The sequence below is a fragment of the Clinocottus analis genome, unplaced genomic scaffold (assembly GCF_023055335.1).
Source record: "Clinocottus analis isolate CAN_PGR_092001 unplaced genomic scaffold, fCliAna1.0.p SCAF_6, whole genome shotgun sequence".
In the NCBI taxonomy this organism is placed as follows: Eukaryota; Metazoa; Chordata; class Actinopteri; order Perciformes; family Cottidae; genus Clinocottus; species Clinocottus analis.
Genome location: NW_027176218.1, coordinates 22,004,543 through 22,031,046, shown reverse-complemented (window position 1 = coordinate 22,031,046; position 26,504 = coordinate 22,004,543). Strand labels below are relative to the sequence as shown.

Genomic DNA, 26,504 nt, shown 5'->3' with positions numbered 1-26,504 from the left:
TAACCACGATGGTCCCAGGTGATGTTATGCAGGGTCGTGACCTTGCAGAAATAGTAGCATACGAGGGAAGAGGAACCAACGGCAGTCTCCAGTGAGTCAGGTCGGGTTCAGACCAGGACCGAGCGAGCCAGCGCTCTGGATCTTCCTGCACACCGGGGTCTTTGCTCTACCCGTGATGTGTTTCCCTCATTGATCGTGGATTGAACGTGGATCCTGAAGCTGCTGGTGACAGAAGGTCTCTGTGGCGCTGGAGGCCGAGCGTCTGCTGGCAAAACGGCTGAAAGTGAAATGTTTCCCCGAACGCTGTGTCTGCTACCTTCAACATGTTGGGCATCATATGCAGGGTGAACCTGGAAGAATTAAATGCAAACTTTTATTTTTTCTTCGCAGGAATCATCTAATTCCAATGAGAAAGAGTGTCTCATAGCAGATTCCTTCTCTCCAGGGGTTAATCCCATCCCCATGGCCAGTCCATGGCCTTTGCTTTGAGAGTCACAATCTAGAAATCTTTTTGGACGAAAGTCGTCCATCCATGATGAACGTATGAGATCTTTCATAGAGCTCACAATGAATGCAGCCTTATGATCAGATGACACTGCAGCGTCAGCATATTGTTGATGTTGCTGACATATTTTGTTGGCCAACCCCTGAAGCAGAAACAGCCAACGGGCAACTTGGTTTATGATACTTTCACGTTTTGTTCAGCAAGGAAATCTTTAACAAATGAACAAAATCTGCAGAAGTAAAAAAAAGTTAACCCTAAGCTAACGCTAAGCTACAAGACACGACACAGAGAGACGAGTCGGCACGATGCAGCTTTGTAGTCTCAACCGGTCTCTCGCTTTGACGACGTGTAAAAGCTGCAAACAAACAAACACTTTGAGACAAGAGTGCTGCAGGATTCATCCCTGCAGCACGGCGGCCATGTTAGCACGTTGATACACTCCCTTCCTCCCGATGCTAGCAGCGCTGCACATGGAGAGCCAACAGATCGGTGAGAGAAACCTTAACGTCTCAATCTGTCATGGAGCAACCAGAACATCACTCACTTCCTTCCACTCTTGTGGAGTCACACACACACACACACACACACACACACACACACACACACACACACACACACACACACACACACACACACACACACACACACACACACACTGAGGACTATTTCTGCTCCAGCGCGCGGTGTGTTTCCTCGTCGGCAGGTCGTGCTGGATGCTCGACTACCAGCTCGTCTTCCTCCCTCTCGCAGACATTCGTCGGGCTCTTCAGTAAACTGAGCTTCATGAATGTTTCATGTGTTGGAAACCAAACACAGCGACTGATTCAACCCCAACACCTTCCACACACACACACACACACACACACACACACACACACACCAGGGACACACACACACGCACACCAGGGACACACACGCACACCAGAGACACACGGGTGCACTCACAGCCCATTCTCTCTCTCTCTCTCTCTCTCTCTCTCTCTCTCTCTCTCTCTCTCTCTCTCTCTCTCTCTCCTCCCTCCTTCTGAATGTAAATAGCGTGTGATAGCTGAAGTTGTTGGGAGCAGCTAGTTGGCCCCCAGGGGGGCTTTTCTTTCTTTTAATGACAGGTTGGCTTTCAGGAGGCCTGAATACATTAGTGGAGAGAGAGAGAGAGAGAGAGAGAGAGAGAGAGAGAGAGAGAGACAAAAGTGATAACATATTTCTGAAGGACACAAGCAGAACATGCACATACGTGTATAAAGAGGCTGCGGGAGGTGTGTAGCGTAGTGTAGCGCAGCGCTAACGTACAGCGCTAACGTACAGCGCTAACGTACAGCTCCTCCTGCTCGACACAGAAGCTCACACACGTTGTGAAGCTCTGCTTCCTCTTTGCAGATCGCAGGTTCATGTCATTTTTCCTAAAGCAAGCCTGTGTTTTTCGACATCTTGGCGTCTGCGTCGAGGTGGGAGGCGGCGGCTGCAACGCCGGCGCTCGAGAGACACGACACGACGCTTCCCGCTCAGATGTAGCGCGGCGTAGCCGACCGCTTGTGTCACGCTGAACCCCCTGAGGCCGTCGCTGGAAACTGTTGAGGAAAACACACTTCCAAAAAATACTTTGCAGGTGTTTGGTAGAACCATCTGTCAATCAAACTCCTGCAGAAGCCAGTCGGAGAAGAGAGAAAACATCTCGCTCAGTGGTAGAGCTGGCAGCTAGCATGGTAGCCTGAAGGTGAATGATGACATGTTAAAGAGCTTTGAGTGCTCAGAAGACTGGAAGAGCGCTAGCGATACACGTACCGTCCATTTCACATCTTTTCCTCCCACAAAAGCCTTCAGTGTCTTTCTTTTCATTAAAGAAATGCTCTTCAGTTCTGGGTCAACCAATGCTAATGCAGCAGCTAAGCTAACTTCTTCAGGAGCCGCCATTGTTGTGTAGAACAACAGGTCCCTTCCACGTGTTGCGTGACACACACACACCTCTTAGCCACGCCCCCTCAGCTGCCAGTAGCTCCTAAAAAATGAATGAAATCACAAATCACCTTTTCATTGGTTCCATTGGCCGTTGAATCATCTTGATTGATGAGTTTCAACAAACAACTTCAACAATGACGGCTGCTTTGATTTACAGAAGCAGAGACTTCACTACTCACTTTAATCTCCCGTCACAGCGTCAGAACCAGGAACTAACAGTTATTAATGTTTTCATCCGGGGTCAGTTTTACTCTCAGATTAAAAGAACGTCAGCAGCATCTTGGTCCTATTATCTGTTTTAACCCGTTGAAAACTGTGGAACCAACGTTGTCTCCAGACCTCCTTTTCCCTGTTTGAGTCTTCATAGGAACCCCAAATTAATTCCAATATTTCTGTTTATTGTATGTATTTGTAAAAAAAATGTATATCTGCAAAAATAAAAATCACTTTTAAAAGATATTTTGATCATAACTATGAACATCCAGCATGATATGAGCCAGATTCCCCAAAAAAGCCTCCTGGAGCGTCAATAAGACACCTTTATGGAAAGATTAGGACCTAAAGAATCAGAACCTGCAACAAAAATCACAATAAAACAAAGTCTTGTCCTGTTAGGAAGAAGTTTCAGTTAAAAAACTATGTTATTTGGTTCGAAAATGGAAAAAAAAATCATTGTCTGAATGGGGCATGCTGGGACTTAAAATATGGGCGTGAGAGGATTTTCGTGCACGGTTTCCAAAAGGTTCATCTCTGCATATGTGTATGTGAGTGCTGTGTGAGTGAGGGTGCATCTCCGTGTCCGTCCATGGCATTCTGCTGCTGCAAACTGCGTCCTGTTTTTCGGGTGGAGCAGGTCTGGCTGCAGGACTGAACACCTTTCAGCCACCGGCCGCCCGCTGACTCCTCACTCACGACCCACGAGCCGCCGCCGCTCTGTGAGCAGTGGGCGGGAACACAGTTTGGACGGTCGAGTTTGGCAAACAGCAAACTGAACGAACAGCAAACGCACTGCGAGTACCTCGCCGCCACTCAGACACTGTATTAGCATAGCTTTAAGATTAGCATCAACCTCAGCTGGCAAGCTAAGCTTCGTACAACAGAGGCCCCGCCTCTTTTAGCTCCAGTACCTCCTCTGGTAGCGCGTCCCATGGTATTTACATGCTAGATGGGATACATAATGCCCCCTGGTCTCACACCAGTTGTAATTGTTCCAGCAGGAAGCGTCCTGATGATGACACAGCGTCAGACGTGACAATAAACCTCATGTGGATTGTGTTTTTTCTTTGCTGAGATGCTCAGACTGAGCCAATGCCACAGCGACGTGTCCTCTGGTGCTCTGTGTGTAACAGGAACGCTGCAGGTGTTTTAGTCGCTGCTGTATCTGGAATAACGTCGGTATGAAACTGAAATCCACCTGCAAGCTTCCCTCTCGCTGTTCGTTTCCTTCGCTCCTCGCTTTCCCCTCTCTTCACCTCCGAGTCTCCGGCTCGACGCTTTGGAGGCAGCAGGCGTAGGAGTGTTGCAGCTCCTTCTCTGGTCCTGGCAGGCACACACTGACGGTGTGTGTGTGTGTGTGTGTGTGTGTGTGTGTGTGTGTGTGTGTGTGTGTGTGTGTGTGTTCTGGACAGAACGTCCTCCATACCAGAACTGGGGATTCATTGAGAGTTTTCCAGTGAAATGTATCAGCGAATCGTCTCTAACAGGACAAAGCAGCTCATCCTGGTGACTTCATCATCATCTGTATATATATATATGTATATATATATATATATATATGTATATATATATATATATATATATATATATATATATATATATATATATATATATATATATATATGATTATTATTAGCTTGTGAGTTGTGAGTCTGTTCTCGGTGTGATGTGCTGCTTCAGCTTTTCAAGAAGGCCGCAGTGTGCTCAGTCCATGCTGTAACCTATGCAACAAAAAGAGGCAACTTTGTTGCTGCAAGCAAAGAGGATTTCATTTATTACCAAGCGAAGCCGCTTCGGTGACGCCGGCCGCTCTGCAGGAGTTTCATCTGGAGATGAGAAGCTGCTCCAGTGAGCAGAAGAAAGCTCCCATGTGGAGCCACTGAGCTGTCAGGATGGAAAGTGATTGTGAATGTGTCTGCTGTATAATGTGTGTGTGTGTGTGTGTGTGTGTGTGTGTGTGTGTGTGTGTGTGCTCCCAGTAGCTAACTGGTGTGTTACTGCTTATTTAGACTTGATTTGGAGAAAGGAGCCGCCATTGAAAAGTATTATGTTTTGTTTTTGATATTTAATGATGGTAATGATTATTGAAATATGTATTAATAATAAAAACAGTAGTAATGTAAATGATCAATATACAGTTTTTTGTGACCAATTATTTCTTGGTTACCCGTTTCTTTCTTTTTTATTAATTCATTATGGAGATAGATATGGTGTTGCCGTTGTATAATTCATCTACATTATAAATACAAGTACATATAAATGCATCTACATGCATTCATATGTACGTATATGTACATATAAATCCTAATGTACATTCACGTAGTGACGGGATGAAATACAAAAATTAAAAATTAAAAAACTTGATGAAAAAGAACAGAACCTGAGAGAAGCCAGAAGGCAAAGACTTCCGCCGGCTAACTTCCCGTTAGCCCCATGCTAACTTCCCGTTAGCCCCATGCTAACTTCCTGTTAGCCCTACGCTAACTTGAATGTGGATAAAATATTCAGTGGTACAAATGTTATCAGCCCAAATTGACAGCATTCTGACAGTGAAGCATTTTATTCACCGGGAACTGAAACAAAATGAATCAAATAAATTCTCCTGAATTGTGGAAATCGTCAAGATTGTTTTATCGGCCAGTCGAATTATGAGTCACTTTTATGATAAAATACCTTCAGTAGACAGAAGAAGCCACGCGGCGGCAGACCGACAATTTGCACGATCAGGAGATTCACCAATGATGGAAATAATGATGAGTTAGAAGAAGAGAGCGTTCAAACAGCGTTAGCATCGACACAGAGTCACGTGTTGGTCCTCTTGATGGACGGGAGGCTCTGATTGGTCTGCAGACTCCTGAGGGAACTCCACGTGTCTTCAGCTGCTAAACGTTCCTCTGGTTCAGCAGCTGGTCTCCTCGTGTCTGTCAGCTGCTGCTGCAGGTAGCATGCGGCGGCGTCATCTGAGCCCAGACAGCTGTCTGCTGTGTGGGTGGAGGTGGAGCTCCAATGCTAATGTAAAGACACTGATTAACTTCATTTAAACTGCTGAAATACAGTAAAGCATTGTGGGAAGAGTTCTATCTTCTACAAAGTTGGATTTCAGTAAAAAAAAACACCCCTCTGTAACGCTCTGAGCTTGTATGAATCTAATAAGGTATAATACAACCAGAGGAGTCGCCCCCTGGTGGTCAGGAGAGAGAATGCAGCTTTAACACATGAAGCATAGACTTCTATACAACCAGAGGAGTCGCCCCCTGGTGGTCAGGAGAGAGAATGCAGCTTCAACACATAAAGCATAGACTTCTATACAACCAGAGGAGTCGCCCCCTGGTGGTCAGGAGAGAGAATGCAGCTTTATCAAATGAAGCATATACTTCTATACAACCAGAGGAGTCGCCCCCTGGTGGTCAGGAGAGAGAATGCAGCTTTATCACATGAAGCATATACTTCTATACAACCAGAGGAGTCATCCCCTGGTGGTCAGGAGAGAGAATGCAGCTTTAACACATGAAGCATAGACTTCTATACAACCAGAGGAGTCGCCCCCTGGTGGTCAGGAGAGAGAATGCAGCTTTATCAAATGAAGCATATACTTCTATACAACCAGAGGAGTCGCCCCCTGGTGGTCAGGAGAGAGAATGCAGCTTCAACACATGAAGCATAGACTTCTATACAACCAGAGGAGTCGCCCCCTGGTGGTCAGGAGACACTTCCATATCAGCTTCACTCTGCAGAATCGGAGGATGCTGTTTGGTCCTGGTAGGATTGGATGACAAATGAGAGAGAGAGAGAGAGAGAGAGAGAGAGAGAGAGAGAGAGAGAGAGAGAGAGAGAGAGTAAATATGCAAAGGTGTTTTGGTGTTGAATCAATTCCAGGAAGACAGATGGACAAACAGTACCTCTAACTGATCTTTCCATGAATACTTTTGTAACCAAACACACAAGAAGGAATATAGTACACACACACGCACACACACACACACACACACACACACACACACACACACACACACACACACACACACACCCGCGGTCAGGGCTAGGAGGAGGTCTCTTGGGTAAACAGATGTTCAGTGTGATGTGATTTGCGTGTTTTGATTGGCTGCCATCCGCTGCCGGGTACAAAGTGGGCCACTATCCCGTCCTGCTGCTCCCACGAGGCCACGCTGCTGAAACTTTCACGGCCAACAAACCACAGCAGTCACTTCAGACCGTGTGCACATGAATACTTGAAAAACTGTGAAGAACCTCATTAAGGTTTGATTAACAGTTTGCTGAACAATGTGCACACTCTGGATTAGAGAGGCTCCGAAGCCGCCGCCGGTATCGGTGTGAGGGGCAACGGTGGTTATCCGGTCCAGAGAACGAGCGAGTGTGTGTGTGTGTGTGAGTGTGTGAGTGTGTGTGTGAAGTCAGCCGTAACGTAAGAGCTGTGGATGTTGCAGTACACTGTGTGCATGCGCAGGTTTCTGCTCCAACGCCTCAAGACCTGTGAGGCGACCCAAGATAAGCTCCTGAGTCTCGGATGATTAAAGTAAAGAGTTCGTCCGGATGTCAGCAGCAGCTCAGTCACACTTAAGATGGACCAGCGCTGTTCTCCTTTAAGTGACAAGCCACACACACACACACACACACACACTTTTACATATATATCAGTTATATATTCATAACTGATAGCAGGGTTAAACGGTTAATATTAACATCTCTGCTGCAAAACTACGCTCTGTTTGTCTCAGGAAGACAACTCTAAACGTTAAACTGTCAGCAGCATCATGTTGAATATTTAGATTTGTTCATCAGAAACCGGTGAGCATCTGATGGCAAAAGGTGTTGAAGGGTTCATGATGGTACTCAGTGTCAACAAGTGTGCAAATATAAGTCAATAAGTACTTGATCTGTATAAAAGGAGTAAATATTCTGAGTATTACCAACCTTTACACTGCAGTTACTCCTCTCCTAACATTTTATCAGTTTGACATGTTTCTACAAAAACAAAACATGTGAACATGACCTTTGATAACTTGTGTTAACCTGTCAGAGTCCCGGAGTCCCGCCCTCACATGCAGACCGGCCAATCAGGATAATGTACCAGTGATGGAAGACCGACTCGGCTTTAAAGAAATACTGTTACTCCTCAATGTCTTTGTTTCTGTCTCAAACTGCGATGTTCAAGTTCAACAATGTGATCTGCAGACGTTAGCTTCTATCTTTATCTCTTTCAACCTGTTTTCACGGCATCCTGGACATATCGTCATTCATGTTCATTGTACACCATACTTAGTATATTAATCCATACATGTCTTCTCCTGTCCTACTTTTCAGACACATTGAGAACTGGACCGGTCTGCAGATCTTGAGGGATGTGGACATGGAGCTCTACACCGGCTTACAGAGGCTGTGAGTAGCAACACGCTCTCCACGTGTCCGTGTGGTCACGCATTGTTAGAAAAGGCTTTGAATGCATATCACGGATCAGATGCATTGCTGGAATATTTCCCTCCATTCCTGTTTATCAGACTCATGACTAAAACACACCCGAAGAGAAAGGGCAAGAATGTTGTAAAGAGATCTGCACCTTCCTCCGTATGAAATGAAGCAGCACAGTAACACAGGCACCACGTTATATAATCTATACGTAACAGTCGGGTAACTTCTCGTGCCAATCTGAGATATTATAACATGCAATCTAGGTTTTCGTGTTGTATTATATGAGCTATTGTGAGGACGTTAAACAAGTCATAATTCCCTCTTTATTAACTATTTTATATTGCTGGGAAACCATCCTTCAAATCACTTTATTTACTAATGTTTCTCGCCAAAACTTCAATTTTCAACATCACACTTGAACGCATCAAAAAATAGAACAAACAAGAGAGTTTAACCCGAGGCGTGTTGAACTCTGAGGTACCAGCAGCAACAAGATGGACGGTTGCTGCTGCTGTGTAACGTGAGCTGGTGAGCATAAATAACTTGAAATACATAAACATGTGTACTTGAGGCTCCGGTTCTTCCGGTTCCTTTCGGTTCTGCCGAGTGAAGCCGATGCAGAAGTGTCTTAAAACTTGCATTCTCTCCACTGACCATCAGGGGGCGACGCCTCCGCTGGCAAAAAGTCATGTTTTCATAGACTTCCATATAATCTACTTCTCTCTTGATGTATTCCCTCAGTAAACATTGTCAACATGAGTTTATGTCTCAATCTCTAGTTTCTAGTCTTCTTCTATACAGCAGGATGTTCATTTAGTACGTTATGGTCTGTTAGAGTCAAATAGATGTGGACTTGAGGATGGGGCTACTTTGTGATTGACAGGTCTCTGCGGTAACAGACTCGTATACGACTTCAATGTGTTTCTACTCTGCATTACTTGGTAGCCCAAGAGGGCGACTGCAAAATTGCCAAACTCAAGGCTTCTAAACATCAGTCGGGTGATGTCACGATGACTCCGTCCACTTCTTACACACTCTATGACCGTATCTGAGAAGTTACCATACTGTTATCGTAACTACTCAAATGAACTGGAGCATAACACATAGCACATAGCATATATGCAAATAGTATATAGCACATAGCATATAGCGCTTGACACATAACACATAGCATATAGCACATAGTACATAGCATATAGCATATAGCACAGAGCATATAGCACATAGCACACAGCATATAGCACATATGCAAATAGTATATAGCACATAGCATATAGCGCATGGCACATAGCACACAGCACATAGCACATAGCATATATGCAAATAGTATATAGCACATAGCACATAGCATATCGCACATAGCACACAGCACATAGCATATATGCAAATAGTATATAGTACATAGCATATACCGCATGACACATAGCACATAGCATATAGCACATAGCACACAGCACATAGCATATAGCATATAGCACAGAGCATATAGCACATAGCACACAGCATATAGCACATATGCAAATAGTATATAGCACATAGCATATAGCGCATGGCACATAGCACATAGCATATAGCACATAACAAAAAGCTCATTGCATATAGCACATAGCACATAGCACACAGCATATATCACATTGCATACAGCATATAACACATATGCAAATAGTATATAGCACATAGCATATAGAGCATGACACATAGCATATAGCACATAGCACAGAGAGCATAGCACATAGCATTTTGCCCATCCCATATAGCATGTAGCATATAACATATAGCACATATGCAAATAGTATATAACACATGACATACAGTGCATAGCACAGAGCACATAGCATATAGCACATGGCATGTAGCACATAGCATATAGCTTATAGCATATAACACATTGCACATAGTACACGGTGCATAGCACGTAGCATATAGCACATAGCATATCTGACAAGTTTCTGTGTCTTTTTTTATGCGCTTCAATGGCAGAACAGTGACGGCTAAAAAGTGCTATCTCGCAGAGCAGAAGCAGAGAAAGTGAGAAGAGCAGAAGCCTCTGAGAGGAGGTGGTGTGATGCTACGTGACGCTCCAGCTGGGATCCTCTCCCACTTACAACTCGCTGATTCAAACTGCGCTGCAGGTTCCTCCACCGCTCTTCAGTTCCAAATTAGCGATTGCAGGAGATGCAGCGTTAGCTAATTGGCAAGAGTTGGCTGGCTGTCACACTCAGTCCGGTCTTTGCTCTCGACGTGCTTATGAACGGAGTCCAGTGGTTAAGTTTTGGTTGTGCAGCAAAGAAATGAAGTGCAGATCTGGGGCCTGGACTCCTGGACTTCTGGTCGACCCTCAACGGCCTCTGGAGCTACAGGATCAACCCAGCGTTTCTCAATCTGGTTTGGAGTTTGTTCACATAAAAAGAGTTATAATATTAGACAAATGTGAAGACGTTAAAGACGTAATTCCGGCTGAGAGTAACAGCGTTCAACCTGCCAAATGCAGGAAGATGTCTGGTGAGGAACAGCCGACTGTGTGAGTGCGTAAATGCACAGATTCATAACATCGCTGCTTCATATACAGCTCGCTGGATTTGAATAAATATACAAAACAGCGGTAAGAAGGTTTACTTCCATAATATAAAATCCCCCGCAGCGCACAATAAAGTACCCGGAGCATCCAGTCTGACGGAAAGACACGACAACACACAGCTCAACGAGCTGACACACACGTGAATATATTACAGGAAGATAAAATATTAATATATACTGATTTTTCCCCCCGAGTCCTTTTCACTCTGCTGGGGTTGCAGCTGAAAGAGCTCAAATACTGTCACACCATGAGAATACACCGACAACACATTGCTTTAATATAATACACATGCAATTATAGTCATAATTTGATCTATGTGTATGTATATACATGTATATATTATGTGTATATATTTATTATATTTTTTTATTTTATCTTTAGTAGCAGGCAGTCAAGGCCTACTAAGCCTTCTCTGGTGAATTAAACAAAATCACAAAGTAATATCTATTTTATAATTTAAAAAAATTAAAATATCTATATGATTTTTCTAATTATAATTCTTAATATTTTGTATCACCTTTTTATAATTAAAAGTAAATAATATATATATATACATATATATATATATATATATATATATATATATATATATATATATATATATATATATATATATATATATATATATGGTTACAGATCTATTTCCTCTTTGTCTGTTTTAACTTATTTGATTACATGATTGACTTTTATTGTGAAGAGCATGGAAACAAGAAGTGCTTTTACTGTGGAGACAGGAAGTAGAATGATGAGAGCGATGGCTGACGCTCAGAGAGACGAAGAAACTTCAACCCCGACGCAGATCCTCCAACAGCCACTAGATGGCGGCTCCACGAAAAGCTCTTGACATAGAAAGCGAATACTTTTGATAGCTAACGTCTTAAAGGGATACACCCGTAAAGTAGCATGTAGTAGCTAGCCACAGAAATACTGGATCCTGCATTTCCCAGAATGCAATTTCTTTCGTGGGATCCTTCCTGCATACTGAATGGCCACATATCCTCAGTCTACATCCCCAGTTTGTAACTCCATTCAAGTCAAGGAGGCGAGAGGGGCACATGTTCTAATAATGCTCCAAAGCAACAGAAGAGACCATTCAGTTTATGTTTGACGTCATGGAGCAAAAGTTCCACAGTAACCTTGATCATAAAATACTAAATGAACATCATGCTGTATAGAAGAAGACTAGAAACTAGAGATTGAGACATAAACTCATGTTTACAATGTTTACTGAGGGAATACATCAAGAGAGAAGTAGAGTCATTTATATAGACTTCTATACAACCAGAGGAGTCGCCCCCTGGTGGTCAGGAGAGAGAATGCAGCTTTAACACATGAAGCATAGACTTCTATACAACCAGAGGAGTCGCCCCCTGGTGGTCAGGAGAGAGAATGCAGCTTTAACACATGAAGCATAGACTTCTATACAACCAGAGGAGTCGCCCCCTGGTGGTCAGGAGAGAGAATGCAGCTTTAACACATGAAGCATAGACTTCTATACAACCAGAGGAGTCGCCCCCTGGTGGTCAGGAGAGAAAATGCAGCTTTAACACATGAAGCATAGACTTCTATACAACCAGAGGAGTAGGTCAGTTAGCCAATCAGCACCAAGGGGGCGGGACTAAGACTGTAGACAAGCTGTGTGCTGTAGACAACGTTGTCAGGTGGAAACTCTTACGTCCCCTCAGACGTCTTCTCATCATGGAAAACATCTGGTGTTCAAGTTTCTTTGTTTCAAGTATCTGAAGCGGCGTCTTGTGATCTCGACCGCGTCCGTGTTTCCTGTTTCTTGGGTTCAACACCCAGTTTCTGCTCCTCTGTTTAAACTGGCAGTGATTCAGAGTGACGGAGCTGACAAGTTTCTCTCCTTGCTGTGTGTCTGTTGCAGAACCATAACGAGGAGCAACCTGCACACCATCCAGGCCCGTGTGTTCTCCAAGAACCCCCACCTGCGCTACATGTGAGTGTACACACACACACACACACACACACGGACAACATACACGGACAACATGCATGTGAATACAAACATTGCACAGTCACTTTTTACGCCTGTTCTTGGATACAAACACGGGGATGTTGGATCTTTTAGCAGTCAAAAAAAGCTTTCTTCTCAAAGCAATTACTTTTATATTTCTTCATGTCGAGATGCAAATACGGAGGTGAGGTGGGGAGTTGTTGATGAATCACATCAAACGCGGATCAAAGCCGGATGATTGGATGTGTGGACGCGACAGATGATTCCCGGTGGGAGGGAGATTGTGTGACACGAGGAGCATCACGGTGACGCAGAGGATCCTTCAAATAGTCCTCAGGAAGAACCCGTCTGCCCGAGTTACCATCATGCATTTCACCTATTTTCTAAGCAGCGTTTGTTCTGCCAGAAGTTGTCGCGTCACCAGCTCTGATTCTTCACTACATCCCCTGCAGTCTGCATCTCCTTTTATTCGGATGTTTTGACCTCAACCCGCTGATCTCTGGGCGGTTTCGGGGCCTTTTTTTTTGTGTGTTTTTACCCGTTTGTCTGTCAGTGGGCTGCGATGTGAACGTCCTGCCTCTCTGTGTGCATTTCTTTGATAATATATCTGTAAATCCAACATCATCCCAAATGTGCAGAAGTGTTTCCAATGTTGGGAAACTGTGTTGTGTGGATATCAATGCTGTGTTCAGTGAACGGTGCACATGTTGTTGTGTCATGTGACTGATTGGTCTGATCCATCACGGCTTCCTGGTTGTGATGATAAGAGGCTTTTATCAGGGTTAAATGAGACGAGTAGAATACAATGTGGGCAATGATGATGTTTTTCTTGGAGATCTGCTTTGATCCAGTGTTTCTGCTCGTTGGTTTGAACACAGCTGGTCAGGTCAGTCTCAGTAAAGGCAAATGCACGTAAAGATTCACAAATATATGACATACAAATGCGGAAATATATTCGTGATTTTCTTTTAAACATTTATATGAATCATTGGAATGTATTTGTGAATTGTTCTGTGTGCATTTGTGAATCTTTATTTGCCGTTATTGAGACTGATCTGACCCCGTATTCCTCAGACGACGCTTCTTATCCAAGAAACAAAATGTCTCCTCTCTGTTGTGTGTGTGCTTTCTGATAAAAGTCAAGCAACACGCATCCACGTCGCTCTTCATATCCTTCTCAAGACAAACTTACGTTGAAAAAAGGGAACAAAACCCTGCTGGTCTCATTTCTAGCAATACGGAAAATAATGCAGGTTGCATTCGTAGATATCATTTGATCACATGACACCATTTCATACCAGCAGTTAGTAATGTTTGAGATGAAAAAGATGTTCACATTAACAAGTTAAAGTTGAGTTAAGTTGGTTGAGTTTGGACCTGCTGGTTCGAGCGTCATCATCAAACCGTTCTGGGGGGATTTCGCTGTGACCATGAATCCAACTCACACCCGTTGGCTCTCCCTTACTTTCTTTCCTCCTCCTCCTCCTCCTCCTCCTCCTCCTCCTCCTCCTCCTCCTCCTCCTCCTCCTCCTCCCTTTTATCTCCATCCTCCGTCTCTCTTCAGTCTCCTGTAAGTGACGGAGACAAAGTGATGAAGCGGCGTCCGTGTCGTCGCTCTGGTGTGCAGCTTTGCAAACAGAAACTTATCGATCCCACAAAGAGCTGCGTGAAAAAAACAACACATTGAACCTACGCAACAACACACAACACGTAAAAATCACTCAGACCCCAGAGAATAACTTATAATCACATTATAATGTGTAGATATTATAGCTATAAGGATTATAATAAACATCTTTGCAAAAAATGCCAGTGAGGGACCAGCAATTATGAAATATGATACTTGACCTTGTATGTCATTATGAAATGCTTGATAGTGTTTACCTGCGTTCATGTGACCTTTACCTGCGTTCATGTGACCTTTACCTGCGTTCCTGTAGATTTCTGTCAGTCAGAAACAACATGTGGAAGCATCCTGTTTAAACATCCAGCAAAGTGAGCTCACCTGCGTGTGAAGCAGCTGATCACAGAGCGACGGACGCGGCGCGAACAACTGCAGCTCTATTTTCATCTTAACTTTCCCCGTTCTGACGTTTGATGAAAAGGAGAAAAGTCACGATCGAAAGGATCGATTTGCGTCGGCTCCTCAGCTCAGAAAGGTGTTGTCACTTTGGACAAACAGAATAAACATTGTTTTTAGAGATGGAGGTGTTAGTGGAGCCATCTGTCTGCAGAGAGCATCACTTCTGCACTCACCTGCAGCAGCTAGCACCTCCAGCACTCACTGCTATATTAGCCTTCACATATTCTGTGTGTGTGTGTGTGTGTGTGTGTGTGTGTGTTTGTGCGCCAACTCTGAAGTGCCAGGAGTTGCTTGACTCACGCCCATAGACTTATGTTAAAATATCACAACACAAAGCAGAAATGATTATTTTTCCAGCGTGACACAAAAGCGTTTTCAAATCCATTTCAGTTTATTTTGTTTAGCCCCAAATCACAAATCGGCCTCAGAGGGCTTTACAATCTGTACACAACATCCTCTGTGACCGCACAACGGCACAGGAAAAAAAAAGGGAGCCGGAGAGTTTTGGTCTCTATAGCTAATTTACCAGGTCATGATGACTGTCGGCGCTCATTAGCTTAGCACAAAACTAAAAGACTAATCACAAACAAGTGTTTTTTGGTAGCCCAAATTAGCATAGTGTTATGTCCCCTTTTTATTTAGGGTTTAAGGGTGTGTGGGGGTAGAGGAGGGAGGTGGGGGGGGGGGGGTTTGTTACCACAATAAACAATGTGGGAGAGATTTGGGCCTGACCAGCTAGCTCTGGTAACAAAACAAACAAAATGGCTTCCCTGGCTAACCAAAACAAAGTACCTACATGGGTGCACAAATGTTCAGGGTCTTACCTACTGTCCTCAACCTCTCGCCAAAACCTTCACACTCAATAGTGTCCGTGTGCATTGTCCGCAATAACGACTGCCCCAAAACGCTTCTCGCTTCCTCCTTTTAAAATGGCCGCCACCCCACTGATCGGCTGTACAGGTCGCAACCAATTAACAACAAAAACAAGAGGGGAGACCAAAAAAGACTGACACGTAACAATAGTTAATGTAAATACTGTGTGTACAGACGCACCATGCTAACTAAGCTCGCTAGGTAGCATGAATTGGTTGCTTAGCGTTTCTTGTGCTAACAGCACACGGCCTCCACAGCTCCACCCTCTCGGCCAAGTTTGATTTGTGGCAAAAAAAACACGATGCCGACCACCAAAATGCCACAATCGAGGCTTGAAAGCTGTCGTCCACAAACCGGTGGGCGACACCACCATGTGCATCAGGGTGCAAAGACAAACCAGAGCTTAGCATGAGACGTAGCATTACACGCACACAGGCTACATGACGGCGCTGACTTGGTGCTGACTTCAAGCCACAGTGTTGTTGTGCAAACCTGCATGTGAGCGCACGTTCTATTGTAACACAGTTAGCATGTAAATGCTGCGCGCTGCTACCGCTATGCTACCGCTATGCTTGGAGTTACATTTTCTTTGTGTTTCTTGTGCTGCACAGATTTATGTTCCCCTCCACTTACCTCCACTGCAGAACAGAGGTAACATTCGTCAGGGCTGCCAAGTAAGTAAGCCCTGTTCAAGGTGAGGTGGCCCATAAAGCAGAACTTAATCTCCTGTTTCAGTGTGGGAGCTTTAATGGAGCGCTGCAGCAGCAAGGACCGACACCCAACTAATGACTTCTAACATCACAATCATGTGCGAGTGTGTTGTTGGTCCACTGTGATCCACTGTGTCTTTCTGGACTTACGATGCGATGATCAGCCGCTTATTTTCTTCCTGTTAGAAGAAAAGCTTTCATACAGATTATGCCGGCGTAGTCTACCGCAGATTAAACCAAACGCAAGCGCTGCAGTGGAGCAAAGCATTTCATTGCTGTTGGACCGGATCGATGCAGCGCTGCCCCAGTTGTCTCTGGAAGTTACTGCAAATCTTTGAGAAAAAAGTGAAGCTGGATAACGTTGAAGATGTTTTTTTCTGTGTCACAGTCATGGTTGCACCTCGGCCGTATCTGCAGTAGGGACCCTGTCCCAGAATAGCCTGCTGAAGACCTTATGTAGGTCACGGCAGGACATGCGCTTGGTCTTCTGCGGGCAATCGGCAGGTCACAAAAGTAATTATCAATATTATTGAAACAGACACTGAGTAAGAAAACAGATGAGAATGCATGAAATCTATATTTTCTTACACATAATAATAGGAGTAAAGTAAAGAAGAAACAATCCAGTCATCTCAAAAGGTTACTGACCCCCTTGTGTTTCAGAACGATTGTTCTGGTCGCCGTCAGAGCGGTGAGGACATGAGAAAAGATGTCGGCCAGCTGCTCCCATGAGCAGCAAAGCATTATGGGTTTTAGTTGCTGCTGCAGTGAGCCATCACATGTTATGTAATAATGAAGAACACTTGCGGCTGTGAGATAAGATCAACAATACTTAGATACAGGTTTAGTTTACTGGAGAAGTTCTGATACTACTTGGTACTGGTTATTTCAGATGGGACCTTAAAACGCACCGATACCCAGCCGTGTATGCGTCAGCTGCTAAATGTTAGGCGTGGGAATCACCAGAGGTCCCGATACTTAATACCCGATACGATGTTATCGCGATACATTGAGTATTGCGATGTAATGGGATTTATTACATTTTTTTCAACCGCAAATCAAAACTTTGGCAACAGAATTGTCACCAAAACGTTTAGAATTGATTAAATAAAAGATCAATACCTGGCTTCCGTGTATCGATACAATATCGCCACGCAAAATATCGCGATACTACTAAATATATCACTCAATCAAACTTATTATTTAGACTCAGGGTGTTATGAGCCTAACAATCCCTGAAAAAGAGACAGCTGTACTAATGCCCCCTCACCTGGGCTGTTAGCATGTAGCATGTAGCACTAAACCTCACGACTGGAAAGTATTGACTCTGTCTCTTCAGAAATGGTCTCAAGGCGTCGTTATGAAGCTACTTGAAGTCTCTGTTATCTTGCTTCATGTAGTTTGACCACCTGTAGCAAGCTACTTCCTGTGGTTAACGCCATCAAAAGATTTGGATTCATCAAGAACTGATGAGTTTTAACCTCTATATTTATTAAGAAATATCTACATCTCATATAGTACACACACAAGTCAGAGCCACGTCTGGTTTTAAAGACAACTGGTTGTCTGTGGAGTTAATAAACTCACATAATCTATCCAGCAGGATTATTTCTGGGACTTTTGGCAGTATGCTGAGCAAAGCAAGGGCCTGTAATGTAACCTAGTCTACGTACTAACAGGCACGAATAGAGCGGCAGCGTTGAGTCTGGTAGCTCATGGCGAGCAGAGGAGCTAACCTTGGACTAGCACCTTTAGGCTGCTCAGCAGTAAAATGCTCTGAATCAGCGGCTTCCTGTCAGACAATGTTCTCATGGACCGGTCTTCAAGGTGTGGGGGGTAAATATGGTGAAATAAAAAGATACGACTGGCACTAAAATGAATATAAAGTGCATTAAAAATGCTGAATTACTGCCTCACATTATGCAGAGTGATAATCACCTGGAGCAGTGAACCCATGTTTTAAGTAGGACTCTTGGTTTTGTCTTTTAAATGCAGTCGTCTCCTCTTCTTCTTCTTCTTCTTCTTCTTCTTCTTCTTCTTCTTCTTCTTCTTCTTCTTCTTCTTCTTCTTCTTCTTCCTAAATAACCGAGACGAGCGTCTTGACGTCCAGAGGCCTGGACGAATGTATCCGATCATTTAACCCTTTATGGGTCAAGTAACCGTATATGGTCACTTCGGCACCATGTGACCTCTTTCCCGCGGCTATATGAATAAATAAAACATCTTCCAGATCTTCATTATCTATCACATATGTGTGATATGTATGTGAATCAGCTGACAGTTGAATTGAATTAACTCTACACGTTGTAGCTCAAAACATAAGGTGGATTCAGCGTGAAGCTCCACACAAGGAGACGAGAAACGTCTCGTAAGCCGCTCGTCTGTTTGAAGACCTTCGACTCATTAATATTAAAAGACTGCGACGTGGTAGAAATATCAAAGTACAAGCAAGAACAGTGATGATGTGTCACTATTCATTAGTGCTGCTCGCTGTACGTGCAGCCTGTAGACAAACAGACGCTGTTAATCATTTAACACCCCGTAACATCACATAACCAGGATGCATGTGCCATGCAATATGCAGCGCATGTCTGCGCCTCCCATTAAGAGATAATTATAGTACAGCTATATGACTGCGGCTGATGAATTATTGATGCCTTCACAATGACGAAACCGACGGTGGAGCAAATAATTAGAATTTCCTTTATTGATGGATAAAACTAGCGCCCTCTCTCCAAATGCAAGCTAGCTTATAAGAATCCATGTGTGCAAAAAACCAAACATGTGACTTTTCTCTTTAAGCTAAGCACTTCTCCTCAAAGTCACGACTTACTACTGGCTGCAGAGACAAGATGCCTTTGACCGAGTGAGGTGTTAAAGCTGCAATAAAGCAGAATTCACCACTAATGTACTCAATGCCCACTGCGGCGAATGTGAAATACGACATTTAGCGAGCTCACCGGACGATGTGAGGAGGAGATCATTAGCATTCACTCACCTCCCCTCCACCCTGACATCGTGCGTCTCCTGGCGAAGAGCGACGGTCTCCAAGGAGGACGGCGGCGGGCCAATCAGGGCTTCGGCCGGCTCCTCGTGGGGGCGGCCATCGCGACGCCGCCGAGACTTCCCGAGCAGCAGGAAGTGGGCAGATGGTGTTTGCTTCTCTGTGTGTGTGTGTATGGGTATGTGGATTTGTATGCGCGTGTGTGTGTCTGTGTGTTGCTAGGAAACTTGGACGTGCTCGGTCCTCTTCGCTCCTCTTGAAACGGGCCTCTGCTTGTTGAGTTTAATTGAAATGTTAAGTAGATTATTCATAGGAAGAAAAAGAACATTGGGTATGAGTTAATATGCGCCACTCAGTATTGTCAGACAGAAAAGCTGCTTAACATATCGTGCTGTCTCAGGATTACTTTTGTCCATGTTTCAAACCGCCCTGTGATCGTACATCAACACTAGCGTGCTACTTTAGCTCACCCTCGCCGCTAACGTAGCATCGTTATCTGTTGTTTACGGGCGGAAAAGCTGCGGTGAAGCCTCTGCACACGACCTGCAGAGCAGCAAACAGACGCCGTTAGAGACTAGCGAGGGATCTTAGCGTAGCTTTTAGCCGCTAACGAGACAGAGGTTTCCCTCAGGAGGTGGTGGAGAACAAACACAGAGCTAACAGCTAACTATTGAACTAAAGTGTTGCGCTAACGGCTTGCTTCTTCTGCCCCTCTGTGGCAAAACAAATGATTAGTTATTGCCAGTTTAAGATGAGCTCTACAAAGTCAAGTTTTTTGGTCGCTAACATGGCAAGTATTATCCTGCAGTCATTATGAGACAACAATGATTGTGCTAGTGTTAACGTGAGCGTCGTCACTGATCATTAGCTTAAGTAAAGGTGTTAGCAATACATTGGTACTGTAGGCTACTGTCGTACTGAAGAGCAGCTTCCAGGTCCACCTTAAAGGTCAGTCCACCTTAAGTAAGCAAAGTGTTGTCACACACTGGAGGCGTGACGAATACACAACGTGAAAGTACTGGATATGGTATTTCTCGGGCTTTTGTTGTGAAAAGGTAAGAAAGACTTCCGCCTTCGTCGGGGTTGAAAGACGTCTGACAGTTTGCGCTGCGTCGTTTCAACCTCAGAACATTCTGCTCAACGTGATTGGTTGAAGCCTTGCGGCGTGAAGGTATTTATTCAACTTTCTGTGTGAAGTTTCTGAAAGTCACAATAGTTTACAGTGAGAGCGCTCCGTGAAAAAAACAACTAAAAACAATGACTTTCACGGCGTGGACAGCAAATGACAAGAACTCCTTTGATTGACAAGTGGAACAACTATAGACTGCACTGCGTCCCACCCACACACACACACACACACACACACACACACACACACACACACACACACACACATACACACACACACACACACAGGATGACTGACAGTTTTAATTACCGTGGCAACACCTGTCATTTCACAGCCGCGTCAGTTACTCTGGAAATAGCTCTTGCTAATCAAGTGTGTGTGTTTGTGTGTGTGTGTGTGTGTGTGTGTGTGTGTGTGTGTGTGTGTGTGTGTGTGTGTGTGTGTGTGTGTGGCACTGTACCCAGTAAATAGACAGAAAAAACAAATGCAACGGCGCTGCCATTGTGAAAGCTCATGATGATGATGATGATGATGGAGTTTCCATAAAAGGTGATCTCGTGGTTATTTGTTGGTTATTATGTTACATATTCTGTTCTTACCCCTTTGAAGCCCAAATCGCGGGATGAAAATCATGTTTTCTTTAAACGATGGAAGCTGTCTTAATCCTGTCCGACGGTCCTTGAACGCATCACGTGTGTATTCTACACGACTCATTTAAACTCTCGTCCTGAAGAAACAGCTTGCTAGCTAAATACTCATAATTAATAATGAGGTCACACTAAACACTCAACCAATACTTAACTTACCACTACTAGTCACATGAATCTATCATGAATTGCAGTTTTAAAACATGTTAAAAAAGCACATCTTAACTATTAGTGCTTCATCTGGTCCTTATTTATTGTTTAGTGCTATATTTCTTAATTTACAAATGGGGAACCCATCATTTATAAAGTATGAAAACCCATTAATGAAACGCATAATAGTCAAGCTTGTTTATGAATTGCACACTAATCAGTTATTAATGAGTGTTGATGTTGGAACAATGCTTTATGAATGATTAATTAAGTGTTTATTAATGCTTTACTAATGCTAAATAGTGTTAACAGAGTGCTCTAAAATAAATATCCTATACCGAGAAAGAGATGGACTGATTGAAATTAGAATTCTTCCATCCAGATCTTTGCTTACAGCACAAGTTTGTGTCACTAATATCAACGATAGATGACAGACATCCGTTCCAACATGGAGGGAAGGAAGCAGGAAGCAGGAAGCAGGAAGCAGGAGAGTTCTGAGGAAACGAGCCCTGGATTCTGAAGAATAAAAAACGATGCCACTGAGTTTCTTGTTGCACTTCTCTGCGTCAGCTGCAGGAAAAAGAGCTTCCAAGAAGGCCAGAGAGCGACAGCGTGCTGCGTAGACGCATGTCGGCGTCCAGCTCAGCACCAGAGCTGCTCGGGCAGCAGCGAAGCGTAATCAGAGAATAAAAACAACAGCAACGCAGAGGTAGAAATGGAAATCTAAGTGAAATGTGTCTTCCCTGCTCTCCCTCTCTCCTCTCGCTTCCCTCCTGTGCTGAGAGGAATACTGATGAGGGCCATAATCTCAGCAGCTATGAATAATAAACATTGTTACATCACCGGCTGAAAGGAGGCTAGGGACCCAGATGGAGCTGGAATCAAGAGGAGAGTGTGTGACCGGAGCAGGAGACGGCTTCACCGATCGGGACGCGACCACTGCTTCTGCCGTCACGTGTGTCGGTTCATCACTCGACATGCAGCGAGTTCATGCAGCACGATGCGTTCTAGCTGCTCGATGCGTTCTAGATGTGTTCGAGCTGCTCGATGCGTTCTAGATGTGTTCTAGCTGCTCGATGCGTTCTAGATGTGTTCTAGCCGCTTGATGCGTTCTAGCTGCTCGATGCGTTCTAGATGTGTTCTAGCTGCTCGATGCGTTCTAGATGTGTTCTAGCTGCTCGATGCGTTCTAGATGTGTTCTAGCTGCTCGATGCGTTCTAGATGTGTTCTAGCTGCTTGATGCGTTCTACATGCGTTCTAGCTGCTTGATGCGTTCTAGATGTGTTCTAGCTGCTTGATGCGTTCTAGATGTGTTCTAGCTGCTCGATGGGTTCTAGATGTGTTCTAGCTGCTTTATGCGTTCTAGATGTGTTCTAGCTGCTTTATGCGTTCTAGATGCGTTCTAGCTGCTCGATGCGTTCTAGATGTGTTCTAGCTGCTCGATGTGTTCTAGCTGCTCGATGCGTTCTAGATGTGTTCTAGCTGCTTTATGCGTTCTAGATGTGTTCTAGCCGCTTGATGCGTTCTAGATGTGTTCTAGCTGCTCGATGCGTTCTAGATGTGTTCTAGCTGCTCGATGCGTTCTAGATGTGTTCTAGCTGCTTTATGCGTTCTAGATGTGTTCTAGCTGCTTTATGCGTTCTAGATGTGTTCTAGCTGCTCAATGCGTTAAAGATGCGTTCTAGCTGCTTTTTGTGTTCTAGCTGCTTTTTGTGTTCTAGCTGCTCAATGCGTTCTAGATGTGTTCTAGCTGCTTCATGTGTTCTAGCTGCTTGATGCGTTCTAGATGTGTTCTAGCTGCTTTATGCGTTCTAGCTACACGATGCGTTCTAGCTGCTCAATGCGTTCTAGATGCGTTCTAGCCGCTTGATGCATTCTAGCTGCTCCATACGTTCTAGCTACATGATACGTTCGAGCTGCTTCATGCGTTCGAGCCGCTTTATGTGTTCTAGATGCGTTCTAGCTGCTCAATGCGTTCTAGCCACATGATGCGTTCTTGCTACATGATGCGTTCTATCTGCTCGATGCGTTTGAGCCGCTTCATGCGTTCTAGATGCGTTCTAGCTGCTCGATACGTTCTGCGCATGTGAGCAGGAGCGGCTACCCAGGTTCCATTCATTGCGAGTGGACACGCCCCCTACGCTGCCTGATTGGCTACTTGCCTCTAAAGGCCTAGAAATGCTAACGTTAGCCTAGCTATGGCGTTAACCGCAGCTCACATTTAGTAAGCCGAAGAGAAGCTACCACAGTTTTCAGTTTTCACAGTTTTTTTTAACCCTAACCCTTCTTTTCATCGATACACTTACTTCTGATCATAATTTAAGCAGAAATCAATCGTGCATATTTTTTTATATTGGCCATTTCAGTGCAAAACAATTTATTTCAAATAAATCCTGATTTTCCAGAAGTCCAGTTTCTTCTTTGAAGACGAACGTGGAAAGCATCCATAACTTAGGACGTGACGCTGTTCCCGCTGGGCAGCGGCCTACACAGACACGACGCAGTAAACCCAGGGCATGTATAGAGGTAATGAAAAGAGAAGATTAAAGGAGAAGTAAGATGAAAAGAGAAGATGAAAGCAACAATGGGAAGACTCTGCTGTAGGTCTCCAGAGGTACACGGAGGATTTGGTGGGATTTACAGCAGGAACGTATACATTCAGCTCCTGTTTCCTCCTCTGCTTTACTTACAGCTTCTCCTGGGATCCTGTTCCCCTTTTGGCCTTTTCTTTCTTTCTTCTTCTTCTTCTTCTTCTTCTTCTTCTTCTTCTTCTAAATCTATCACCTGAAAATCTTTTTAGGGAGCAGTTTGATAATAAATCCGTGCGAGGTCATGAATATAACATGTGCACGGTTCATTTCCCTGATTAATAGGTCTAAAGCCTTTAAAACTGTTGTGCTTGAATCTAACTTTGTGTATTTAGTCAATTCATTAAGTCCATTAAAAAGTCTGTGACCAGGATCCCGTAGTATGATTAATACATGAAGGTTCCCTTTTGCCTCGACTAGTTAGTCACTATTTGCCATCTAATGTTTCTAATAATGCGTTGACTCTGTTGTTCCTGTCTTGTGCTCTTTGTGACACCGAGGAACATAAATATGGTTCATCAGTATGCACAGGAATGGTTTTGCCCTTGGCTTGGACCAAATAAACCCAACTGTGTTTGTGACAGCCCCCTGAAGGCCGTAAACATCCACGGTATTATTCATAACACCAATAAATAGCTTCACGGATGTTCTGTAATCTTGTTTTCGTGTCTGACTCCTCGTCGCATTCTGCTGCGAGGAGAACATTACTGCACCGTACTGCAGAGCAGCGCTGCATTAGGTTCGCTGTGAGAAATGACTTCTGAACGTATGAAACAGCTTAGACTAAATCAGAACGAGTGAGACAACAGTAAACGTTGTGCCACAGTAGCACAAGTGATATTACTGAGGAGGAAAAGGAAATTCATATTGACAGCTTTTTAGGGGAGGCATCTGTCTGCAAATCCACTTCAACCAGAAAATGTATATATTGTATATTGTATGTATATATGTATATATTGTCCATTTGCCCCACCACGTGAGGTGTTATACCTGTCAATCAAAATCAATCACAACTCCCGTTTACTCCCTTTTTAGTGGCTTCCTGTAAAACTACTTGGTCCATAGGTTTGGTGGTATTTTGGACACCAACAGCTGGTAAATGATGATGTGATGACTGTGCACTTAGGGTGTAATCTTTAGGGTGGTGATGTGAGTCTTTTCCCCCTTGACCATCACTTTGGTCCATGACATACAAAAAAAACAACAATAGATTTCATTGTAAATTGCTGCAGAATTCCTGGTGAGCTCTTGGGACACTGAGCTTCCCTCTCTTATAGTCTTATGTCTTCTCTAGTGTCATATTGAGACACTGGGATACGTTTACATGGAGCCACCTTTTCTCTCTTGTCTGAGCCACGCCAACAATCTGAGAGCACAAACTAGCCTTCTCCAGTCTTTAGGGCTCTGGTATTCGCTGTTACTGCCAAAAAACACCAGAAGAAGAACTTGTTGAACCTCTTTTAGTTAGCTTCACTGTTAGCTGGAGCTAACTCATAATTATCCTTTTCGCTATAAGATTTTGTTGCTGTTTTTTTTGGCTGAAAGTTGGAGTCATTCTACTGTGAACACACATGAATGTTAACATAACAGACAATGTCAAGCAAAAATGGCCGAGGTCTTGTCCACACATGGTACGATAAGTCCATCGTGTCCATGTGTGGTTGAGTAATACATGGGCACTTGTCCACACTGCTTCCTCACCCGCGTTATGTATTCAGTGGTTTCCCTGATACACTACAGCTGCTCGTTCACGCTGACGCTGCTGTTGTTTTAATGTGACCGGACAATTTCAATGTCACTCACTACCGAGGACAGACCCTGTGAGCGGTGACTTGCACCCGTCTTACCGATGGAGATACACTTACTGTAAAGATAACATATGTGTCTCCTGCCTCAGGGGGTTCACATCGCTCCAGATCTCTTTTTCCCTGAGTCGTAACCCCAAATTAATCCCAATACTTGTGTTTATTGTATGTATTTGTTCAGCAATATCTTGGAAAAAAATATATATCTGCCAAAAAAATCACTTTTAAAAGATATTTTGATCATAACTATGAACATCCAGCATGATATGAGCCAGATCCCCCAAAAAAGCCTCCTGGAGCGTCAATAAGACACCTTTATGGAAAGATTAGGACCTAAAGAATCAGAATCTGCAACAAAAATCACAATAAAACAAAGTCTTGTCCTGTTAGGAAGGAAATTCAGTCAAGAAACTGTGTCGTTTGGTTCAAAAATGGAAAAATTACGTATTTTATGCCAAACGATTGTCTGAATGGGGCATGCTGGGACTTAAAAGATTTTCGCGCACGGTTTCCAAAACGTTAACAAACACTGCAGCTTCAGCGCTGTGGTCTGCTGATGGTCGAATAATAGTGTCAACAGGGAGATTAACGTAAAGTATAAAAAAAAGTTCGGTTTCTTTTTGATCCTCCAATTAAAGTCGTATCTCTGAATTCAAGAGTATGGGAACTAATGTTTTACTAAACAGCGCATTAAAGAAAAACATGAACTGAGGCTATATAACTCGGGGTGAGCCGAGGCCAAAACAACAAACAAAAGAATCTGCCTCCCCAAAAAAGCTGTTTAACCCTAAACAAACAAACAAAAAGACATTCATTAAATCTTGCTCCCGAGGAGAAGAAAACCAGTGGCTGCTCACC

At 43.9% G+C, this 26,504-nt stretch overlaps 1 protein-coding gene across 2 annotated transcripts in view; it reads left to right on the top strand.

Annotated features, from left to right (window-relative positions):
• The window catches only part of LOC137803850 (NT-3 growth factor receptor-like), a 145,888-nt gene that overhangs the window by 19,632 nt on the left and 99,752 nt on the right, over positions 1-26,504 (top strand). For both annotated transcript variants that reach the window (XM_068602649.1, XM_068602648.1), the window contains exons 2-3: positions 8,000-8,074; positions 12,568-12,639. In XM_068602649.1, coding sequence (XP_068458750.1) covers positions 8,000-8,074; positions 12,568-12,639 — 147 coding nt within the window. The remainder of the gene's footprint in view (positions 1-7,999; positions 8,075-12,567; positions 12,640-26,504) is intronic.